Genomic DNA, 20,311 nt, shown 5'->3' on the forward strand with positions numbered 1-20,311 from the left:
TCTCCAGGTAGATAGTATCAGATCCTGGACTGGACTTCAGCTAGCCTTACTCCAGCCTAGTGTCCCTTCTACGCTAACATAAAGCAGCTAAAAATATATTAAATAAATAAATATAGATAGGTAAACAGAAAGACAGATGATAAATAAATCAGCTAAAATTCAATTAACAGGAGGCTTCATAAAAAGCTGCCTCGCTATTTACATACAACCTTATAAAAAGGTTCGGAACATCAGCATTCAAGACAGTTTTCCTAGATTCTCCTTACTCCTCTATATCAATTTCTTCAATGAACAAATTGCAATTTTAAAAGATGGAATTAAAATTTTTCCAAGTTATGGGGCACCTTGGCGGCTCAGTCAGTTAAGCATCTGACTCTTAGTTTCAGATCAGGTCATGATCTCACGGTTGGTAAGACTGAGACCCGCATTAGGCTCTGTGCTGACAGGGAGGAGCCTACTTGAATTCCTCTCTCTCTCACTGCCCATCCTCTGTTCGTGTGCTCTCTTTCTCGCTCTCAAAATAAATAAACTCTTTTAAAAAATGAAATAAAATGTCTCCAAGTCACGACCCTTACGCAGGGTTATTTCAGCCTTTCAATAGATACCCAAGAAAACACTGACAATGTCAAAAGTCCACACGACCCTAAAAATGAAAGACAGAGTGAAGGAAAAGTCACCAAGAGCAGCAACCTAATAGGAAATTTCCACAAACCATAAAATTGATGGAGCTGGATTCGGAACAGCAATAAGGAGTGCACACATGCCACTTCATGAAACATAGAAGCCTTGGTTCCTCAACGAAAGTTAAAAGAAATAAAAGGGGGAAAAAGATCTCTACTAATCTATAATGTTTGTCATAGATTCAGAAAAATGTAAAGCCAGTCCCTTACTTTGGAGTACTGTTTTTATTTTTTTGTGGTTTTGTTTTCAAGGAGCCAGAGTATTATTCCTGTGCTTAATCCTCATCTCTCTTTACTTACTCAGAGATGGCAATTTCTAGATGACAAAAAGGGTAGAAAACCATGCTTGTGATACTGTGTGCAGGAAGGAGGAGGGAATGTGGGGGGGGGGGGAAGTGGGGGGGGGGGGGGTCAGCTGGGAAGAGGAACGCTATGCCGTCAACACTGGAGGGCATTTTCTCCTCAAAGGGAAAACATCAAAGAGTAGGAGGAACACAGGAAGGTCCCTGATGACAGTGCACACTTAGTGTTGTAGCATCTAACGTCTCTGTTATGCATGCTGGGAACAGAAACCTCTTCATTTAAAATAACAAGTTTGTACAGATTTTTCCTAGATAATGAGGTAAGTAAAACAGAAAATGGAGAAGGGGATCCTACATGAGATTGATGAAAAATATATTAAAGCAAGGGCTGAAGAGAATATCAGTCTGAATACTCAGAGAGGATCATATCTCGGAAAATGATTTCTTATAGGGACCAGAAGCTATTTTTGCAAGACTCTGAAGTATCTTTAATAAAGCCAAGGAAGAAGAAAAGACAGTGAAAAGTCTTGATACTCAAATGAAAGGTAATAGAGGAAGAAAGCAAGAGATTACAAAGAGATTAAAATACAAAAATATAAATCAAATCCATGATGAGGAAGTTAACTATAAAATTTGGCTGGAAGGAAGAAAACTTGGAAAATTCTGACATAATTTAGAGGAAGGCAACTGCATTTAAAGCTGGCAAATTGAGACCCAGTAGTATCTAATTCCCACTGAAACAACCAAGGAAACATAAAATCAAGGGGGTACTACAGTACTACAAAAAGAAAAAAAAAATAAAAGAACTTTAAAGATTTTAAAGCTATGAAAAAAATGAAATTCAGATGAAGGAAAACCTTTCCAATGCCAAGAAAGCCAAAAGTTAAATCTAAAATTTCGTGCAGCCATATGTAGGTTTTCCACTATAACGTAATGTATAATCTAAGCACAGAGAGGCAGGAGCTGTGCACTGAGCATGTGAAAGATGAATAATCAATCGAAGGCCTTCAGGACATGTAGACCTGTCACCACAGCATTTGTGCAAAGCTTCACATAGCAGGGATTTTCTCTAAGTGAAGTGAAGGATTTGCCTTCACACCTTCATAAGATGGCCAGTGACATAAGAGAGGATGCCTTTTATATCCTGGCTACCAAATCACAAAGATGTTCCTAGAAAGTTCTGGATTGAAAAGAAAAAAGAAAAAGGAAGCAGACTGGCTTTGAACATCTAATCACAACTATAAGTTAGGAAATGGAATAGCAACATTTAGAGATTTAGAGTGAGAATTAGGGAGAAAAAAAAAAACAGCTGTGAGCAAAGAAGTCTATTTCCAGACAAAATGTATAAAATGTCCACTTTTTATGGGGAAATGAATGGTAACAAATGTTATTTATCATTTATTTATTTAAATAGTGTTTAATAGGGTGCCTGGGTGGCTCAGTAGGTTAAGTGTCCAACTTCAGCTCAGGTCATGATCTCACAATTCATGGGTTCAAACCCTGCATCGGGCTCTGTGCTGACAGCTAGCTCAGAGCCTGGAGCCTGCTTCAGATTCTGTATCTCCCTCTCTCTCTGACCCTCCCCTGCTCACGCTGTCTCTCTCTCAGAAATAAATAAAAAATTTTTTAATTTTTTAAAAAAATAAATAGTATTTACCAGCTTAGGAATGGGAAATTGTAGTGGTAAATGGCTGATAGTGGGTGGGAAAAATAAAGTTTAATAAGTCAAAATAACATCATAAATATGACCCTACAATTCAATAGATATAAAACTCATTCTATACGGAGGGACTAGAACATTTTAAATAGTGATTTAGCCTATCAGAACCTCCAGATTATATTAATAGTCTAGGAAGATAAGATTAATGTAAATAAATGAGTCTAGATCTTCATTGCACCTGAAGAAGAGGGCAGTCAGGATTTCATTCTTGGTTTTGACCATTTATGAAAACTAATTTGAAGAACGCATTTCTCTTGCCATTGTCTGATTTTTGATACTACTCAGAAAAGATGGGTATGTAAATCTAGTCTTTAGCATGTCTGCTAAGAGTCCTTTCTCCTGCTTACAGAACTTCATTCTCAGAGCTCCAGGGTGACAGTGGGGAGGAATGAAGGGCTGGCAGCATGTTAGATAAGCCAAGAATGCACCTTCACCAGAGAAGGCAGAGGCAGGTGGGTCACTGATTGTCACCTCTCTCCAGTCCTATCAGGCATTTCATCTGGATCATTTGGTTCATTGTGGTTATTAATCCTAATAGCAGGATCTTTCAGTCTTTGTTTTTGATCTTCTTAGGGTTGTTGTTTTTTTTTTCTCGAATCACGGCAAGTTATAAGACACTGATGCAACCCTTGACCTATAGAAATAGTTCTTATTAAATGATTTTAAGCCAGAGAGTGGTCTAGTCACGTTATGTTGTAGCCCTGGCAGCAGCGTATGATAGACTATTGATGGGAAAATTAAGGCAAAGAGTCCAATTAAAATGCTACAAGAGTCATGAGACAATAGGGCCTAAACCAAGGTTGTGACAGAGCAGGTAGAGAGAGCAGGGAAACAGTTTTGAAATGTAGCAGTTAGGGTGTCCAATTTGGTTAACTTGAGAAGAGGACATGTGTCATGTATTGAGATCAAAATTCAGTGGGCAGGAGCCTCTCTAGGAAAAAAATAATTTCGATCTGAACTAGTAGGGCATGAAGTATTACGGGAGAATAGAAATACTAAAAAGTATTCTCATTACTTATTTAAATGTCTCAAAACCTCTCTGAGATGATTACTGTCTCTATTTATCTGCTAATCAGACTCTATTCATAGGGGTTAAGTCATTCAAAATTTGGTAGAAAGAGATAGGATTAAAACTCCGGTGTTCTGATTTGAGGTTGAATTTTTTTAGTGCACCATAACATAGCAAAACATAATTACACATTTACCCTGGAGGTATACTAAATGGTTAAACGTAGCCCAAAAGATCAAAGTCTAAATTTAAAAATCCAGGAAATGAATTTGAAGAGTGAGGACCTATACTATCATCTCAGCTCATGAAGAAGGCAGAAGACTATTGACAAACTCTTCTTTAAAAGTATTTGGTCAGACTGATCCATGAACATTAATTACTGGGGTTCAGGAGATAGGCAATAGGGGCATCAGTGATCTCGACAGAAGACCTTTCAACCTATACAAAGCAGTTATTTTGTCTGATTCATTTCAATGCAAACACAAATACTATACCTCTGGCAACCACTTGCCCTGTCTATATAATTTTAAATTGTCAAGTTTTTTTGGAATACATTCATGGAGCACATTAAATCAGCTATTTTGCTTTGGGAGATATAATTTTATATGTTATACTGCTCCGCTGAAATGCCATACTGCACTTCTCAGCAGCCTTCATTGGCTAATAATTCAATTATAAATGCAATTCATTATTTTCATGTTAGTTTCGAAAGCCTTTTGCACTGGCTTGAGCTATCCTCCCAGAGCAAATGGGGCAGTTTATAAAAGGCCAAACTGCAGGGTGGAGCATTGAGAGTATGAAGCATCATATAAAATTTAACCATATTAAATGGAAATCTGCCTTACAGCAAGCTGCTTATCTGCAACTCACGGCAGCTCCACTTCCCAGATAAAGGCTGGTGCATGACAGCTAGGAAGGGTTCATGTAGTCTATTTTTCTCTACTTCTTCACCCTGTTTTATAATTTATTGTCTTTAGTGCATTTCCTCCCTTCAGTTTTTTCCCTGCTCTAATTCTGTGATGTCTTCCCTGAGTCCTTGCATGGATTCTAGGCCTGCTTTTTTTCAGGCTCAGCCGAAACCACTTGCTTCTATTTCTTTTCTTCTCTATTGTATGATCTTTTTAAAGGGGGCTGTATGCAGCAAGGTGGGGATCTACAATGAAGAATTATTTACTGATGGACAGCATCAGAAATGGGCAGATGAGAACCACTCACTTATATGGGCACAAAAAATTTTTGCCACTATTAATCAAATTTCTTCTGATCAGTCAGTTGAATGGTCTCCCTTCTGCATTTTAAATCTCTGAACATTAATTCACCATTATGGTGACTTTACTGATATGTGCGGCAAACAAAATTGTGCAGGTTACTCCTCTTAATAGTCACTTGGCATTGCATTTCAAGTACTAACCCAAATTCATCTTCTACCAAGTGTTAAAATTCCAAGGCTATCAGACTAGCAAAACCTGACAATGTCTTAATTTACTATCAAGGCCTGATGCCTCAACATTTCTATTTCATGCTAAATACATTGTTCATTTTCTTAAATTTTTACATGTACCCAATCTTAGGAGTATATAAGACAAATACTCAAGTTTCTCTAGAAGTGGAAAGCATATCTGGTTTGATTTTCATAATTACATCACAGTTTGTTTTTTTTAAAATCAGGAATAATGACCTCTTGATAGCTGTATAGGCTATTACATAAATAAATATTTTGTAAGAAGAAAAATTAATTCTTTAATATTTGGCATAATGATATCATTACAAGAGAAAATTTGACTAACAGAAGATAGTCCAACTGCTAACTTAAAAATTAAACTTTTAGGGGTGTCTGGGTGGCTCAGTCAGCTGAGTGACCGACTTTGGTTCGAGTCACAATCTCACGGTCTGTGAGTTCGAGCCCCAAGTTGGGCTCTGTGCTGACAGCTCAGAGCCTGGAGCCTGCTTCAGATTCTCTCCCTCCCTCTCTCTCTGCCCCTCCCCAGTTTGTGTTCTATCTCTCTTTTCTCTCAAAAATAAGTAAACATTAAAAAATTAAAAATATTTTAATGTAAATGGATTATTGTTTACTAAAGTCATCATTTTTTAAAAATATTGAAACCTCTTTAAAAAAACAGTAAATATAAAAAATGGATGCAAAATTATTTAGCAGTGTTTTTCACAGCAGTAACCCTTCTATTGATTTTAAGCAGTTACTATGTTTCATCATTTTTAAAATGTACTCCTCTGTTCATTCAGCATTGTCTGAACACTGCCATTCCCTCCTTCACTTAATCTCCACCATGTCTTCCCAGGAAAAGAGAAGTCAGAATTCAACGACAAGATGCCTCAAAACAGTTTTCTCCTTACTCATGCTGCCAGAATGTTAGCAGGATAAGGTACTGAAGCATGCTATACAGGGACCCTAAAAATGTCATTCCAGTCACTAGTAAGCCTAATAAATATGGCCTTGGTTTCTCCATTTGTAAGAATATTTTTGTATGATCTCCAATGCCCTCAAATCTGTAAAATAGTAAGTATAGAAAATTAACTACCAAGGCCCGTGGGTGGCTCAGTCAGTTGGGCGTCTGACTCTTCATTTTGGCTTAGGACATGATCTTGCAGTTTGTGGGTTCAGCCCAAGTGGGACTCTGTGCTGCCAGAGCAGAGCCTGCTTAGGATTCTCCTTCTCTCCCACTCTCTCTGCCCCTCCCCCCCAAAATAAATAAACAAACTTAAAAACATTAAAAAAATCTTAAAAACTATTAAATAACAGATTTCAAGCAAATACATTTGAAGGTCTAATTGGCTTATTAAATGATTCATAAATCATTCAGCGCCTTATCTAGCAAGTAGAGGGGACCTCCAAAGGGTTAGAAGGTTTTTATGGAGGAAGGCTCATTATTAGCAAAGGAAAAAGATTGTTTCATGTCAGGGCTTTCTAGGGAGAAAAGCAAGGTGTCTTATCATGCAGATTATGTCATTTTTTTAGGGGGATGGAGAGGATCCAAATGGCAGATTCATTGGTACAGACTGAAAAATTCCTAGCTGACCTTTTTAACACTACATTTCCAGGGGTCGTTAAAACTGCTCTTAGATTATGTATTATGCACCAGTTTGGGAACTCAGTCTAAGTGCACCATTTGAGGCCTGTGGTGTGTTTGTCTGTCTGTTTGTTTGTTTGTTTAACAAGACAAATCATTAACAAATCAATGTTGATGCAGTACAGTAAAACTGAAAATTGGTTTAAGGAAACAATTCCTTGACTTTCAGAATTAGCTACTTTTGACCAGCCACTTTTACTATCTCAATATTTATTTAAGCTTGCTTATTTGATAGTTATTAGAATATGTTGAAATAAATGTGACAGTAATGAAATATTTATTTTTATATGTTAAAATGTAATTTCTCTTATTTTTTAAATCAAGTTAGCCTTCCAAGAGCTAAAGTAGTTCTAGACCTTTTTGAAAACTAAAGTGTATATTTGAATCCCTAACAACTTATTTCCTATAGTAAGAGTGGTCTGAAAAAATCACCATGGTTTTCAGCATAACCTACTTTGTACCGGTAAGAATCTCTAATTTTTGTTGTATTCATCAGCTCTATATTAATATATACTTATTGAAATTATATTCTATTTGCTTTGCAATTTTCCTATTTAAAGATTTTATCCTTAGGTTTAAAACATAAAAGTATCACAATCTTTGTTAACTGCAATTGAGTAGATTTCTCCCATCACAGGACAAAACAGAATAAGTTATTGATGAAATGTCTTCTGAACTAGGCTATCTCTAGTAAATTAAGCAAAATCTAAGCCATCTTCCAGAAATCTTTACTTGATCTAGAATCCCAATAACATCCAAATGAAACCAGGAAAACAGCTTTCCCTCATAAAGAAACCTCCAGATTCTTAGAATTTACACATACAAAGACCTTTGGTGTAGAGCTGGCAGCCAGAGACTTAAAAACAGGAACTAATTTTAAGAACAATACATAACGATTTAATTTGCAACTTGCTATGTCATGACATTACTACTACTACTACTACTACTACTACTACTACTACTACTACTACTACTACGATTAGCATTGGAAGGGAATTCAAAACTCAGTCCTCATATATTGAAAAGGTAAATCTCCTCTGATCACTTTCCTCAGAAATACTCCTTAAAAATTCTTCTTCCCTCCATTGAACCTGTGTCTTCCTTGGTAGTAATTTAAGACTTCTTTTACCTTCTCAAATTAATATAGGTACAGGAGGAAATTAACACTTATCAGTCAAGATTGATTTTTGTTATACTCTACAAGTAAGGCATAAAGAAACAGATTTTCAATATACTTCTTCCAAGGATAATAAACTGTACCTCTCTGTTGTTGTTTAACAACTTAAAAAAATAAAGGATGTTTTAAGTGTGGAGATGCACTCCTTATCAATAACAAATTTCATTTGATAAAGATAAACTATGCAATACATGCATGCAAACTAGCAAAATAAATGAGAGAGAAAGGAACAATTTATTGATGAAATGAACTAATACAAAATATATAAATTGCCCTAGCATTTTGGAATAGAGATCATAAATTTTTTTCATAGTCAACTACGGTGTGATTAACATTTAAGTACAAAGGCTATTTAACATTTAAACACAAAGGTTTCTCCATGAATTACTTTGGATTTATAGAATCCTTACCAGCATTTCTTTTGAAGCTGCATTTTATGAAAGATGAGATGTTCAAGCACCTTATTCAACTGAGGACTGTTCTTCTGAACACATGACCAGGCAGCCACACAGTGCCAGAGCAGGTGGTTAACTTCATGTCCTTCCTGATAAATCTGCAAATGTTCCTAGAATTAAAATATAAAAATATATCTGGAAAAGAGTTATTTAATTTGAATAAACATGAAAATATACAAGTGAAAAAGCATCATTTTCTTAAACTTCATGTTACACCAAACAGAGCAATTTACTCAAGTACAGTTTTGTAAGTACATACAATGTGGAGAAGGAAAAATAATTTTCCCCTAGTCTTCCAGGTTCTTGGATGAGACCTCCCCACAAACTGTAATAAAAAAGATTAACATGAGAAAAACAAACATAAGTTTAATAACATGTATACATCTGGTACACATGGGAGAGACCCAGGAATACTCTTCAAAATGGCCCAAGCCACCACTTCATATCACATCTCTAGCTGAAGACATAAAGGGGGGAGGGGCAGCTATGGAAGGTTAACTGGAAAAGCACAGCAAACAAGGGTAAGGTTGATATGCAGATATGTCATTGCTTCTCCACTGATTAGAGTTTCTAGATATCTAGAGTCATCCTTCTCTTCCTGGTGCAGAAAGGGAGACACCTTACAAAAGGAGAGTTCTCTTAAAATGTAAATATCTCTTACAAAAAGACTAACTTTTCCTCGGTTTTCACAGCTTCTCCTATGTCTGCAATTTCTTAAAAATATCCAGCCTAGGGGCACCTGGGTGGCTTAGTCGGTTAAGCGTCCGACTTTCGCTTAGGTCATGATCTCGCGGTTCGTGGGTTCGAGCCCCCCGTCGGGCTCTGTGCTGACTGCCAGCTCAGAGCCTGGAACCTGTTTCAGTCTGTGACTCCCTCTCTCGCTGGCCCTCCCCTGCTCACGCTGTCTCTCTCTCTCTCCTAGAAATTAAAAAAAAAAAATCCAGCCTAAAATTATCCTTATGCTAAAGAAGCAAATTTGGAAGCAATAAATTTTGCTTCCTTTCAATTGTTAACCTGAACCTAATGATTTATTGATTTTCACACGGGTCCCTTGTGTTCAGGGACATCAGTTCTACACTACGACAGAAATCCTGTAACCTCTAAGATACAATTAGAGAAAATTGTGCTTCTTAGACCCTGTATGAGTTTAGTTCTCCCTAATACTCAGAGGGGACAAGGGAAAGTTTGAACAATGTTCAAACAGCAAATCAGGTTTTAAAATGTGGATTTCCACTAAGGGGCCAAATATATATGCCTAGCTAGACATGGTTAATGTCTGCTAAGTAACTATTTTAAAAGCCTACAAATTCAGGGGAAAAAATGGGCTGTTACCTATTTGTTTCTTCTTAAAGTGCTTCCTAACAGTTTCATAGATTTAATTGGTCTTCTAAAGTAATTGGTACAAAGAAACCTGATTTTATAGTTAAACAGTGATAAAATAGCACTTTCATTGAATTTTTGGCAACAACACAGATTCTAATACACATCTTGTGATGTACACATAATATCGGGTGATATTTCATTCTTTAATGTATGCCCAAAAGAAACACTTAAAAAGACTCCAAAAGGTTTTATAATTCTCATTTATTATACAAACAACAATAAATCCACAATTTAAAGATAATTTTCATATTAAGTACTCTTAAGTTGAAAGGCCAGAAGGCCAGTTGAAATTTTAAACTAAGATATTTTAAGTTTCTAGTTTCTAATAAACTGTTTAGTTAAGTCCCACAGATGTGCATTGATCTACTTTAGTGCTGGGCACTCAGATACTGGAGATAAAAGTCATGAGTAAGATAAAGCTTCTACATAAGGCTACTGACTGTAGGGAATGATCATTCAGAAAAGCAAATGTAAAGAAGCCAATGTTTAGAATATTAGAATACTCCAAAAAAAACCTTTATTTTAAAATAATGTAAGACATAAGACTGAGACGTACTGACTTCAGTAAATGCGCACAGTTTATCCAAATAACTCAATTTTCTGCCTTGCAGTAGAGTCTACCCAAAAAGTGAAAATCTTATAAATGAAATTCCTTTCTCAAACTGCTGTCTCAGCCCAGATGCCTGACAGACCTCCTGTTGCAAACTTATTCTGAATAAATACGTAAGTAGCTATGCTTTGAAACTTGTCAATGGCTTTACTAAATAATTTAAAATAATCAATACTTTTTGTTTTTTTTAAAATCATGTACATTGCATGCTTCCATAGACTATTAAGTCCGAAATTACTGTTAACAAACTTATGCACTTATCACCAGAGAAAACTCCCAAATGTCAGAATTTAGATAATGAACAAGATTTATGTTTTATTTTCAATTTTCTATGATACCATTTTCACTTTTCCCTGAGAAAGAAAAAGCAGCCTCTGATGTCCAGAGCTGATTTGACAGCAATATTATTACAGGCTGGATTGACACTCATAGCCTGGTCATTTGGTTCTCATGTTAGATATAAATTCACAGAATATCAACCTCGGACAATATCATTCTGAGACAACAATAAATAAGAAACAAAACCACTTGATAATTTTTTTTCTAAGCACAGAAAAAAATCACGGTGCCACCTACAAAATACCCAATCACAGATTAGCCCCTTCTTTCTGACAGTATCAAATCTGCCTCTTTAGAACCTCCCCCAAATCACCCAAAGTCCAAATTCTATTATAGATCCATCGTAACACCTTCTGACTGCCATATCTCCTGATTCCTTGGGTATGTGTGCTCTCTCTACAAGAAGTAATGAACCCACTTTGCTTAGCTGCAGGTGTCCCTGGTGGCCTTTGGCTGAAGGGCATCCACATCATGAAGAGCAAGTAAACCTGCCACACCCATGAAGTGTCCAGATTAGTGAGGCTTATCACTTATCTTCATGCATTTTATGAAGTTCAAGCATTTGGGTGGAAATCGTGCTAAAGTTTCTTCCTTGCTTTTTCAAAAGAAGAAATGTATTTTCCAAACTTGAATGAATATAATATAATAATGATGATGAAGTGATTTAATACAATCACTATGTACATTATCAGTATGGTAGAAGGAGAGGGAGAAATGCTTTTGGAGGGATTAGGTAGTGCAGAGTTCTCTGCCCTTACACTAAATCAGTCCTATTCAAGGTGTGGCTAGCAAATAAGTGCCAACTGCAAACTGTTAACTACAGTACAGAAATAAAGAATATATATTTAGAAACATTTATAACAATTTGACAGTTAATTTTAAATATTTTCAGTCTGATAAAAAATTAATGTTCCTCTTTTTATATCTTTTTTGTTTTATTTTCAGGAATTCATTATTATTGTACTTTATAAATTTATCAGTCTGTGATAGTTTGAAAAATTTTTTTTAAGTTGAGAGGGCTCTTTCTTTAACACAGATTAAGAAACACTGAGCAGTGCCTTAAATGACTACCAGAGAACTTTTTCTTTTTACACCCTTCCCTACCTCCCTCCTTCCTCTCTTCCTTCTTTCCTTTTTTTCTTGGTTTTATGACCCCTTCCTATAGTTCTTTCATCTCTTCCATAGTCCAAAGCTGGGCAGCTGTTTTGCTGCTTTGCTCCCCAGCTTTGGACCATATTGATTTGCAAACTGGACCCTGTACACAGGTCCAGCAGAGATTAAAGAAGGAGATGGGCCGCTCTCTCAAGGCTGAATCCTTAAAAATGGTTCCAGATGTGGGGACAAGTGAGCATGTAAGGACACAAGTCTAAACCGAACTGACTCCATGACAGGCTTTAAGTTTCCCCTCTAAACTAGAAGGCCTAAATTTCAGCTTCCCCAAAACTATCAGGCAGTTACACATTGCCCAAGGCAGGAGTAACCACCCTTGCAACACCCAATCAGGAAAGGCCAGCGACCACCCTCCACATTACTAAGGGAGAGGCCTGGAGATAGAAACTATAGATAGGACCCTGTTACCTAAAGTTAAAGTTAACCCGTTAGTCGCCAAACAAGACCCTAGGCTCGCTCTGTGAGCCTACTCTAAACGTTGTAATTGGATCCCGCCAAAAGTAACAAATACTCTAGACAATGTGTATGGTTAAACCCGCTGTCAATGATGTCGAATAATTATGATTGGATCACTGTTCCCATGCCACAATTTCTGTAACTCCCCCGTCACAAACCCCATAAAAACCCTACTCTGCCTTTGTTCGGGGCTCTCAGCATGGATCCACTGCGTTGGTGAGGTCTGGGAGCCCGAGCTTAAGCCCAAATAAACACCCTTTGCTTTTGCATACATGACTCGGACTCCTTGGTGGTCTTGGGATTTTGGGGAGATCGTGATCTGGGCATAACAAGCAGAACATAGATTTCAAGGACAGGGAAGGGGGTGAGGAGCCTCAGACTGCCCAGGGCCAGCTTGTGGGTCAGTTGCAGCTGTACAATACCTATTTTGAGAAGCACACCCACAAAAGTGCTGTTAATCTAGCACTGGCTGAAATTTCAGATAAACACATCAGCTTGAATTTTATGCAAATTTGAGTACACAAGCTCTGAACGTCTGGCCAGGCTCTCTTTTATAACAGAAATGAGCTCTGAGGGATAGGCTGTATTATAGCTGGTCAGAGATAGCTTTTTCAGTTACATCCCTGTTTTCAGTCATTTGGTGGATGGTTGACACTCCCATGAAAGGACCTCTCAACACAAATGTTCTACTTCGATAATAGGAATGAATCATAAGATAATGCTCCTAATTTTAAAGAACCTGTGTCTCAATCTAACCCATTTCCTATTAACCATGCACAACTATAGTATAGCACAAAATGTCCAAATATGATAATGTTGGCTTACCAAGTACATTAAAGGATGAGATTTCTAATCACATGTGAATGTAAACGCTGTGTCTTTCCTAGTTTTCAGAAAACTATTTGTACTTTAGGACAGCTACAACTATTTAGTAACAGGTCTACTGCATTTTGGTTGAGTTTTAATCTACCATGTCCAGAAAACTATGTTGTTATTATCATGTGACAGTTGTACTCAGCAAATTCAGCTCTGCTAGTGAGCAAAAAACAGAGAACTCAATCCTCTTCTGGCTCTGCAAGCCACAGAGCTAATTAAAGTGCACCATTTGTCAAAGTCAATGGGAACCTTGTGTCGGAATCAGCTTAAAAGGACATTAAAAGGAGAAATGGGTTCTAGTAGCAGGGAGGGGGACTTCCCAATTCTTATATAGTGTATATAATACACTTATATACTCTTACATAATGTAGATAATGCGCATATCCTACAAAATTCTTTAGTTTTTCAGCAGTTTTATAGTACTTGGAAAACAAATTAAATATGCTTTTATTCCAATGCTTATAAATATATTAAAAACAAAATATTTTGCAGTGACCAAAACACGCTGGCATGGACCTTTTAGCATTATTGGAAGATGAGGGCTGTCTGCAATAGCATGCCAGTAACAAAGAAGGGAGAAGGTCAAATACAGATGTATTGTTTATATTCCCATTTTCCTCTCCGTTTCCCCTGTCTTCTCACAGTAGGTGAGAGAGATGGGTATTGAATGGATAAGTACTCAGCTGAACTGGAGGGGCTGACTTAGACAAAGCTATACTGAAGACATTGGGCTGAAACTGGGGAACAATATTCAAACATCCAATCAAGCACTGAATCAGTTAGCTGAACCAGAAGTTGTAGTAGCACTGTGGCTACACTACTTTTTATAATCTTTATATGAGGTGGCACTCGGAGGGGGAAAAGGAGGGACTAAATCTAACAGGCTAAAAGCTGTTCTAATGCCCTCAGAGAATCACAGTTATCGAGCTGAAATAGAACATAGAAAAGACTGAAACAAAGCTCTTTGTTCTTTGTCGAAAAAGGAACAAAGACTTAGTGACTCAGCAGTTACATTTTTTTCATGTGTTGACACCTTGCGCCTTCCAGTTCAGGCAAAGCTGTACCGCGGTAAACTTCCATTTCCTTGTGGCATTTGTGCATCAAGAGTGGCAAGAACAGATAGGTTCTTAAAGAGAAGCAGAATCAACATTGAAGGCTGCTTGCTTCCTACCCAGAGCACTCATATTGTCAAGATTTCACGACCTTGTTTTTTTTAGGCGAAAACACTCAAAAATCACTACATTAAGCACAATTAACCACATTGTAAAGCAATTATTTAGTCAGCAGAATCATGCCCTTAGATGAAAATTATTATACTTAACTGCCTAAGTTAAAGTGAGTTCCTAAATATAATGTTAATAATCATTGTTTACATTTTCATGGCACTTACTAATTTACAAGACATATGCCTTTTTGCAATCTTTACAACTCCATAGATTAGTTAGGGTGAATTTGATGATGGTGGTGGTGATGGTGATGGTGATGGTGATGATGGTGATGATGCCTTGTTTAAAGATAAGCAGTTGGGGATGTAGAGAGCCCAATGGACCTCTCCTCTGGATCAGTCAGTTGCTAGCAGGTCTTAACTCTTCATGATCAGTGTTCTTACTCTTGTTCAGTATCTTAGATTATATATTTATTGTTAAAACATTTTTAAACTTAAAAACAAGATCCGTTTTGTGCACAAAGTAATTGATGTTCATTAGTAATTATACCCAAAAGGTTCAAATTACTTAGCATATGTCACTCTATGTCAATGATTCAGCAACACTAGAGCCTAGAATGATGACATATAGATGTAGTTAAATGTGTTTCCTTAAATACGTATATTTTACTTGGTTTTAGAAAGGGCCCAAGGGAGAAGCACCTGGGTGGCTCAGTCAGTTAAGTGTCTGACATTTGATTTCAGCTCAGGTCATGATCTCATGGTTCCTGAGATCGAGTCCCACATTGGGCTCTGTGCTGTCAGTGGGAAGCCTGCTTGGGAGTCTCTTCTCCCACTCTCTCTGCCCCTCCCCTCTGTGAGCATGTACCTGCACATGGACACACACACACACACTCTCTCTCTCTCTCTCTCTAAATAAACTTTACTCTCTTAAAAAAACAAAAAACAAAAACAAACAAACAAACAAAACTGTAGAAAGGGCCCAAGGGAATCGCGGGAAAATTGTAAGGCAACTCATAATATAACTATTTGAAAAAATAATTTCTTAAATTTTTTTAGTGGTTTCAACTTCTCTTATGTTAAATGTATTTTTTCCTTTTTAAGAAATTATTAGTAAGACCAATTTTCTGTTTGTAAACTATGAAATAATAAGTCTATGCAACAAAAAATAAAATAACAAAAGAATCAAGGTTTCAAAGTATTCACTGCTTTCTTTGGAGTATACGTGAGAAAAGGAGATCAGGCTTTAACATCAGCCTATAACACATATGAACAAATTATATGGTTCACTATAGTTCTGTTGGCATAATACATCGTTTATTACATACCAAGCAATCATATGATTGGGAGTTTTCTCTAATGTTGAACACTAATGTCGACATTAGAAATTAAAAAGAAAATTCATATACTAGGAATTATTTTATTTCCTCAATTTTGAACTATTTAACTACATTGCAGTTGATTTTAATAGTATTTTAAATGTCATTACATATGAATTATGGAAGCATAAAATAGTACAATTGCTCTCATTAATAGCCTGTACTTTATGTACTTTCCTTTTAATATAAATGTAGTATCTTAAAATTCTCATTTATAAGTTAATCTAAATTACATTGCAATTTCCAGTTAAATTGCTGAGTTGAAATCTGTAAGGAAAAAGGTAATATGACTACTATTTAAAGTAGTAGTGGTGCATATTGATGCCTACTAATCCTATTAGCTACTGCCCAGAAAATGTGCATATGGCTTAGTGTTTTTGCTGTTTATTCCTCTCCCCGGCCCCACCCCCAGCTAAACTCATCTTCAACAGTGCTACTGTATGGCAAGCACAATTATTTAATCATATGCTATCTGATTCATTATATACTAGGATATACTCACCATATCCGAATCTATGTTCTTACTGCTTTCCTTGTTTTCTACAGTGCTAAAAATTGATCCAGAAGGGAATTCTCTTTTACATATTATTTCCATGGTTTTCAGAATGAATTGAATATTTGACAAGATGTTTGGATACTTGTAATATGACTCTCCAGAGAAAGAAAGTGCTATTGTAAGAAAAATAATTTGTGATAAATATGTCATTAATATCTTACATTATGTTCCTTTTTTTATTACTAAAGTATAATTAAATTTAGTACGAAGATGCTGAAACTGCTATTCATTTCCCTATCTCTTCAAGATTTCTAATATTATGTATGACCCCTGGTGGTATAATACAAAACTACAAGGTAAGTAATTAATACATAAGAGTTCATAATTCAGAACAGCAATTGTATAATGGTTGAACACCCAATTAAGTACAGTTACCATACAACAATACTTGGAAATTTCTAGGTGAAAATAAATCAATTTATAACAGATACTCTATTCATAATGGATACTTTGAAACTGTAATCCTACAAACAAACCAAGTCATTGCTTTTAACCCTACATTCTCCAGTTTTATTGCTTTTCAAGTTGGTATTGTTGCTGATGTTTTTAAAAATATTTTTTAAATATGGCAACAATTATTATCATTTAACATAACACTATGTTGGTATTTAACAGAACCATCTTTATGCTGTTCTTTTTATAAATTCCTGGACAATTTTTGAGTTTCAATCTACTGATGGTGGACAAATTAGTAATAACTACTCTTCTACTGGAGGGCTACATAAACACGAAGCAGTTGCTAATGGCCCTGGTAGAAATCACTCTGTTGTTGAAGACAGAGATGTGGCATACGTAAGGCTCTACTTAACAGCATTTGATAGGAAGGCAAAATCTGGGGCTTTTATCCTTATATGAAACAAAGATGTTGGTTTTCTCTGGATATACCTACAAGAACAAGCTAATGTGAGAACTTGAGGATTTATTCAAATAGTTTTTCAAAATTTATTTGTCACCATCATCTGATTATTTGTTGAGTCACTATGCTGAACACAGTGAAGGGCTGAAAGAGGCTTTATAATATATGAAGAAATCAAAACAAGTGATACTATAGATAGGAATTCTTACTCTGCTAGTCTACAGCCTTGCCTTGATTTTATACCCAGTCAGGATTGGTAGTAGTGGTGCATATTGGTCATTCTCCAAAACACTTGCACCATTACCTTCTATTCCCTCTTCCATGACTTTTTCTACAAATATCCCCTTTCTTATATCTTGAGTCTCTTACTCTCTTACCCTACAACATACTAATCTTTTCTGCTTTTGACCTTGTTTTTTAAAATTCAATCCGCTTAAACTAAAAAGTTTACTTAAAATTTTTTAAAAAGAGTTTTTTGAAAAGATAAATCAACAAGACTCATCAAGAAAAAAAAAAAAGAGGACTCCAATAAATAAAATTAGAACTAAAAGAAGATGCTACTATAGAAATACAAAGGATCCTAAGAGACTACTATGAACACTTATATAGCAGCAAATCAGATAAGTGAGAAGAAATGGATAAATTACTAGAACCATACAACCTACCAAGATTGAACCAAGATGAAATAGAAAATATGAATAAACTATTATTGGTAAGGAGATTGAATCAGTAATCAAAAACCTCCCGACAAAGACTAGACAGCTTCACTGATGAATTCTACCAAATATTCAAAAAGAATACCAAACCTTTTCAAACTCTTCCAAAATATATCGAAGAGAAAGGAACTCTAAACTTATTTTACAAGGCCAACATTACCCTACCAAAATCAGACAAGGATGCCACAAGAAAAGAAAATTACAGGCCAATATCCCTGATGAACATATATCCAAAAATCCTCAACAAAATATTAGCAAATCAAATTCATCAATATATAAAGGATCACATACCAAGATGGAGTGGGATTTATTCCAGAGATACAAAGATGGTTCAACATCCCCAGATCAGTCAATGTGATACGCCACATTAACAAAATGAAGGCTAAAAATCATATGATCATCTCAATAAATGCAGAAAAAGCATTGGACAAAATTTAACATCCATTTATGATTTTAAAAATTCTCAACAAAGCAGGTATAGAGGGAACATAACTCAACATAATAAATGCCACATAAGACAAGGCCACAGTTAACATATTTATAAAAGACATCCAAATTGGAAAGGAAGAAGCAAAAACTGTCTTTTGACCTTGCTTTTTCATCCAAACTATTAACATATCTCTCTTTCTTTTTGTAATAGTTCACTATCTCTATCTCATGCTTAAACTTTCCCTTCGCTCTTTATTTTCCTCCAATCTGAATTTTGCTTCCACCTCTCCACTGGGAATGCTCCCAAGATCAACAGTGACTTTATGCTTACAGAATGCCACCACCTTTCAGACCTCCTACCATTTAATATTTCAATAGCTCTTGATAATGTTAATCTTGAACCTCCCCTCTTTGGATTTCTATGTCATCACTTCCCTCTTATTTCCCTGTACTAATGTGTATCACCCCAATAATCTACTAAATATTAATGTTCCTCAAGCATATTCCTAGAATTAATTTCTCCCCACCACCACCTCCCACCCCCAGGTTATTTCAGTCATGTTAACATGGATGACTGCCAAATTATCTAAATTAATATCCAGGAAATAAGTGAATTACAACTTAATTTATTTCCCTTGTTCCAAGTCTATATTTCCAACTGCTCACAGGATACACATACCTGAGTGACCTTTAAAATTCAGTATGTCCAGTGTTTTTCCAAAATTTTTTGTTTAGAGTACCCCCATTATCCTGAACCTATTTGTCAATGTGTAAAATTTAAAATTTCTCCTGAATTCCTCATTTTCCCTTATATACAGTCTAGATCCAACTGGGTGATCAATATATCTCATTCCTATTTTAAAATTTCATAATCTTTAACATCTCCTGCCCAACTAATGCCAGAGCTAACTGATGCCCATCCCTTTACTCCAGTTCAGCATCTACATTGCCACTAGTGTTACCTTACTAAAATATAAAATTAACTTTCTTGATATCTAGAAAGGTGGACACTATTACAGATAAGGGAACTGAGTCACACACAAGGTCATGTACTTAAGTAAGAAAGTTAAAACACATGCAGTCTGGCCCAGAAGCTGTATTCTGCAATACTGTACCTATTACCTTTCATGAAAAATAAAATACAGCTTATGTTCTTTATAGTGATAGTCTGAGCTTCTCAAACTACAACATAAAACATTTATAAGTGTAGAAAATAAAGGTCTACCGTATAAATATGGTTGAAGTCTAAGTAAATGTTGTTTAAAACTTCCTAGGTGTCCATGCAGGAAATATATAAAAAGTCGTAAAAAGACCAAATAGCCAATCTGTCAAAAGAAAAAGAAAAAAGTATTTTTGTGTTGCATCAATAAATGTTTAAAAACCATAAGGAAAATAAACCATTTTACTGTTACATTTGCTTTGATGAAACAATTTCAAACTCACTTGAGATTATGTGCTTTTGAAATAACTTTAAAAATTTATGTCAAGAATGAAACTAGATCATTTTCTCACACCATGCACAAAAATAAACTCAAAATGGATAAAGGACCTGNAAATCATCTCTACATTATATATAATGACCAATACTAACTGCCATTTTGTTCTATGTCCTATAGAACAGTATTTTTCAAATTGCAAGTCATGCCCCTTAAGTGACTCATGAAATCAACAGAGAGGGGATTTTTAAACAAAATAAAAGAGAAAAGAAGATATCATAGTACATTGCACAGTTCAGTGTATAAATCAGTGTGTATTATGTGTGTGTTGGATCGCAATGCAGAAGATATTTCTTTCCATGAGTCTCAACCAAAACAGTTTAAAAAACATTACTTTAGATAGTTTTGAGAAATATTCTGCTGATGCACACTACGCCACACTAAGATTCTAATTCTCTAATGAAAAAAGAAATAATTGCTAAATAAACACTGCTATCTTACCTCCACGAAG

General features: G+C 35.8%; 1 protein-coding gene across 3 annotated transcripts in view; it reads right to left on the minus strand.

The window, feature by feature from the left end:
• TMEM232 (transmembrane protein 232) overlaps nucleotides 1-20,311 on the minus strand; it is a 201,265-nt gene that overhangs the window by 139,214 nt on the left and 41,740 nt on the right. For all 3 annotated transcript variants that reach the window (XM_077757168.1, XM_077757166.1, XM_077757167.1), the window contains exons 7-9: nucleotides 19,590-19,689; nucleotides 16,310-16,476; nucleotides 8,385-8,539 (exon numbers count right to left, since the gene is read on the minus strand). In XM_077757168.1, the coding sequence (XP_077613294.1) occupies nucleotides 8,385-8,539; nucleotides 16,310-16,476; nucleotides 19,590-19,689 (422 nt within the window). The remainder of the gene's footprint in view (nucleotides 1-8,384; nucleotides 8,540-16,309; nucleotides 16,477-19,589; nucleotides 19,690-20,311) is intronic.

Source organism: Crocuta crocuta, unplaced genomic scaffold (assembly GCF_008692635.1).
Source record: "Crocuta crocuta isolate KB4526 unplaced genomic scaffold, BGI_CrCroc_1.0 scaffold131, whole genome shotgun sequence".
In the NCBI taxonomy this organism is placed as follows: Eukaryota; Metazoa; Chordata; class Mammalia; order Carnivora; family Hyaenidae; genus Crocuta; species Crocuta crocuta.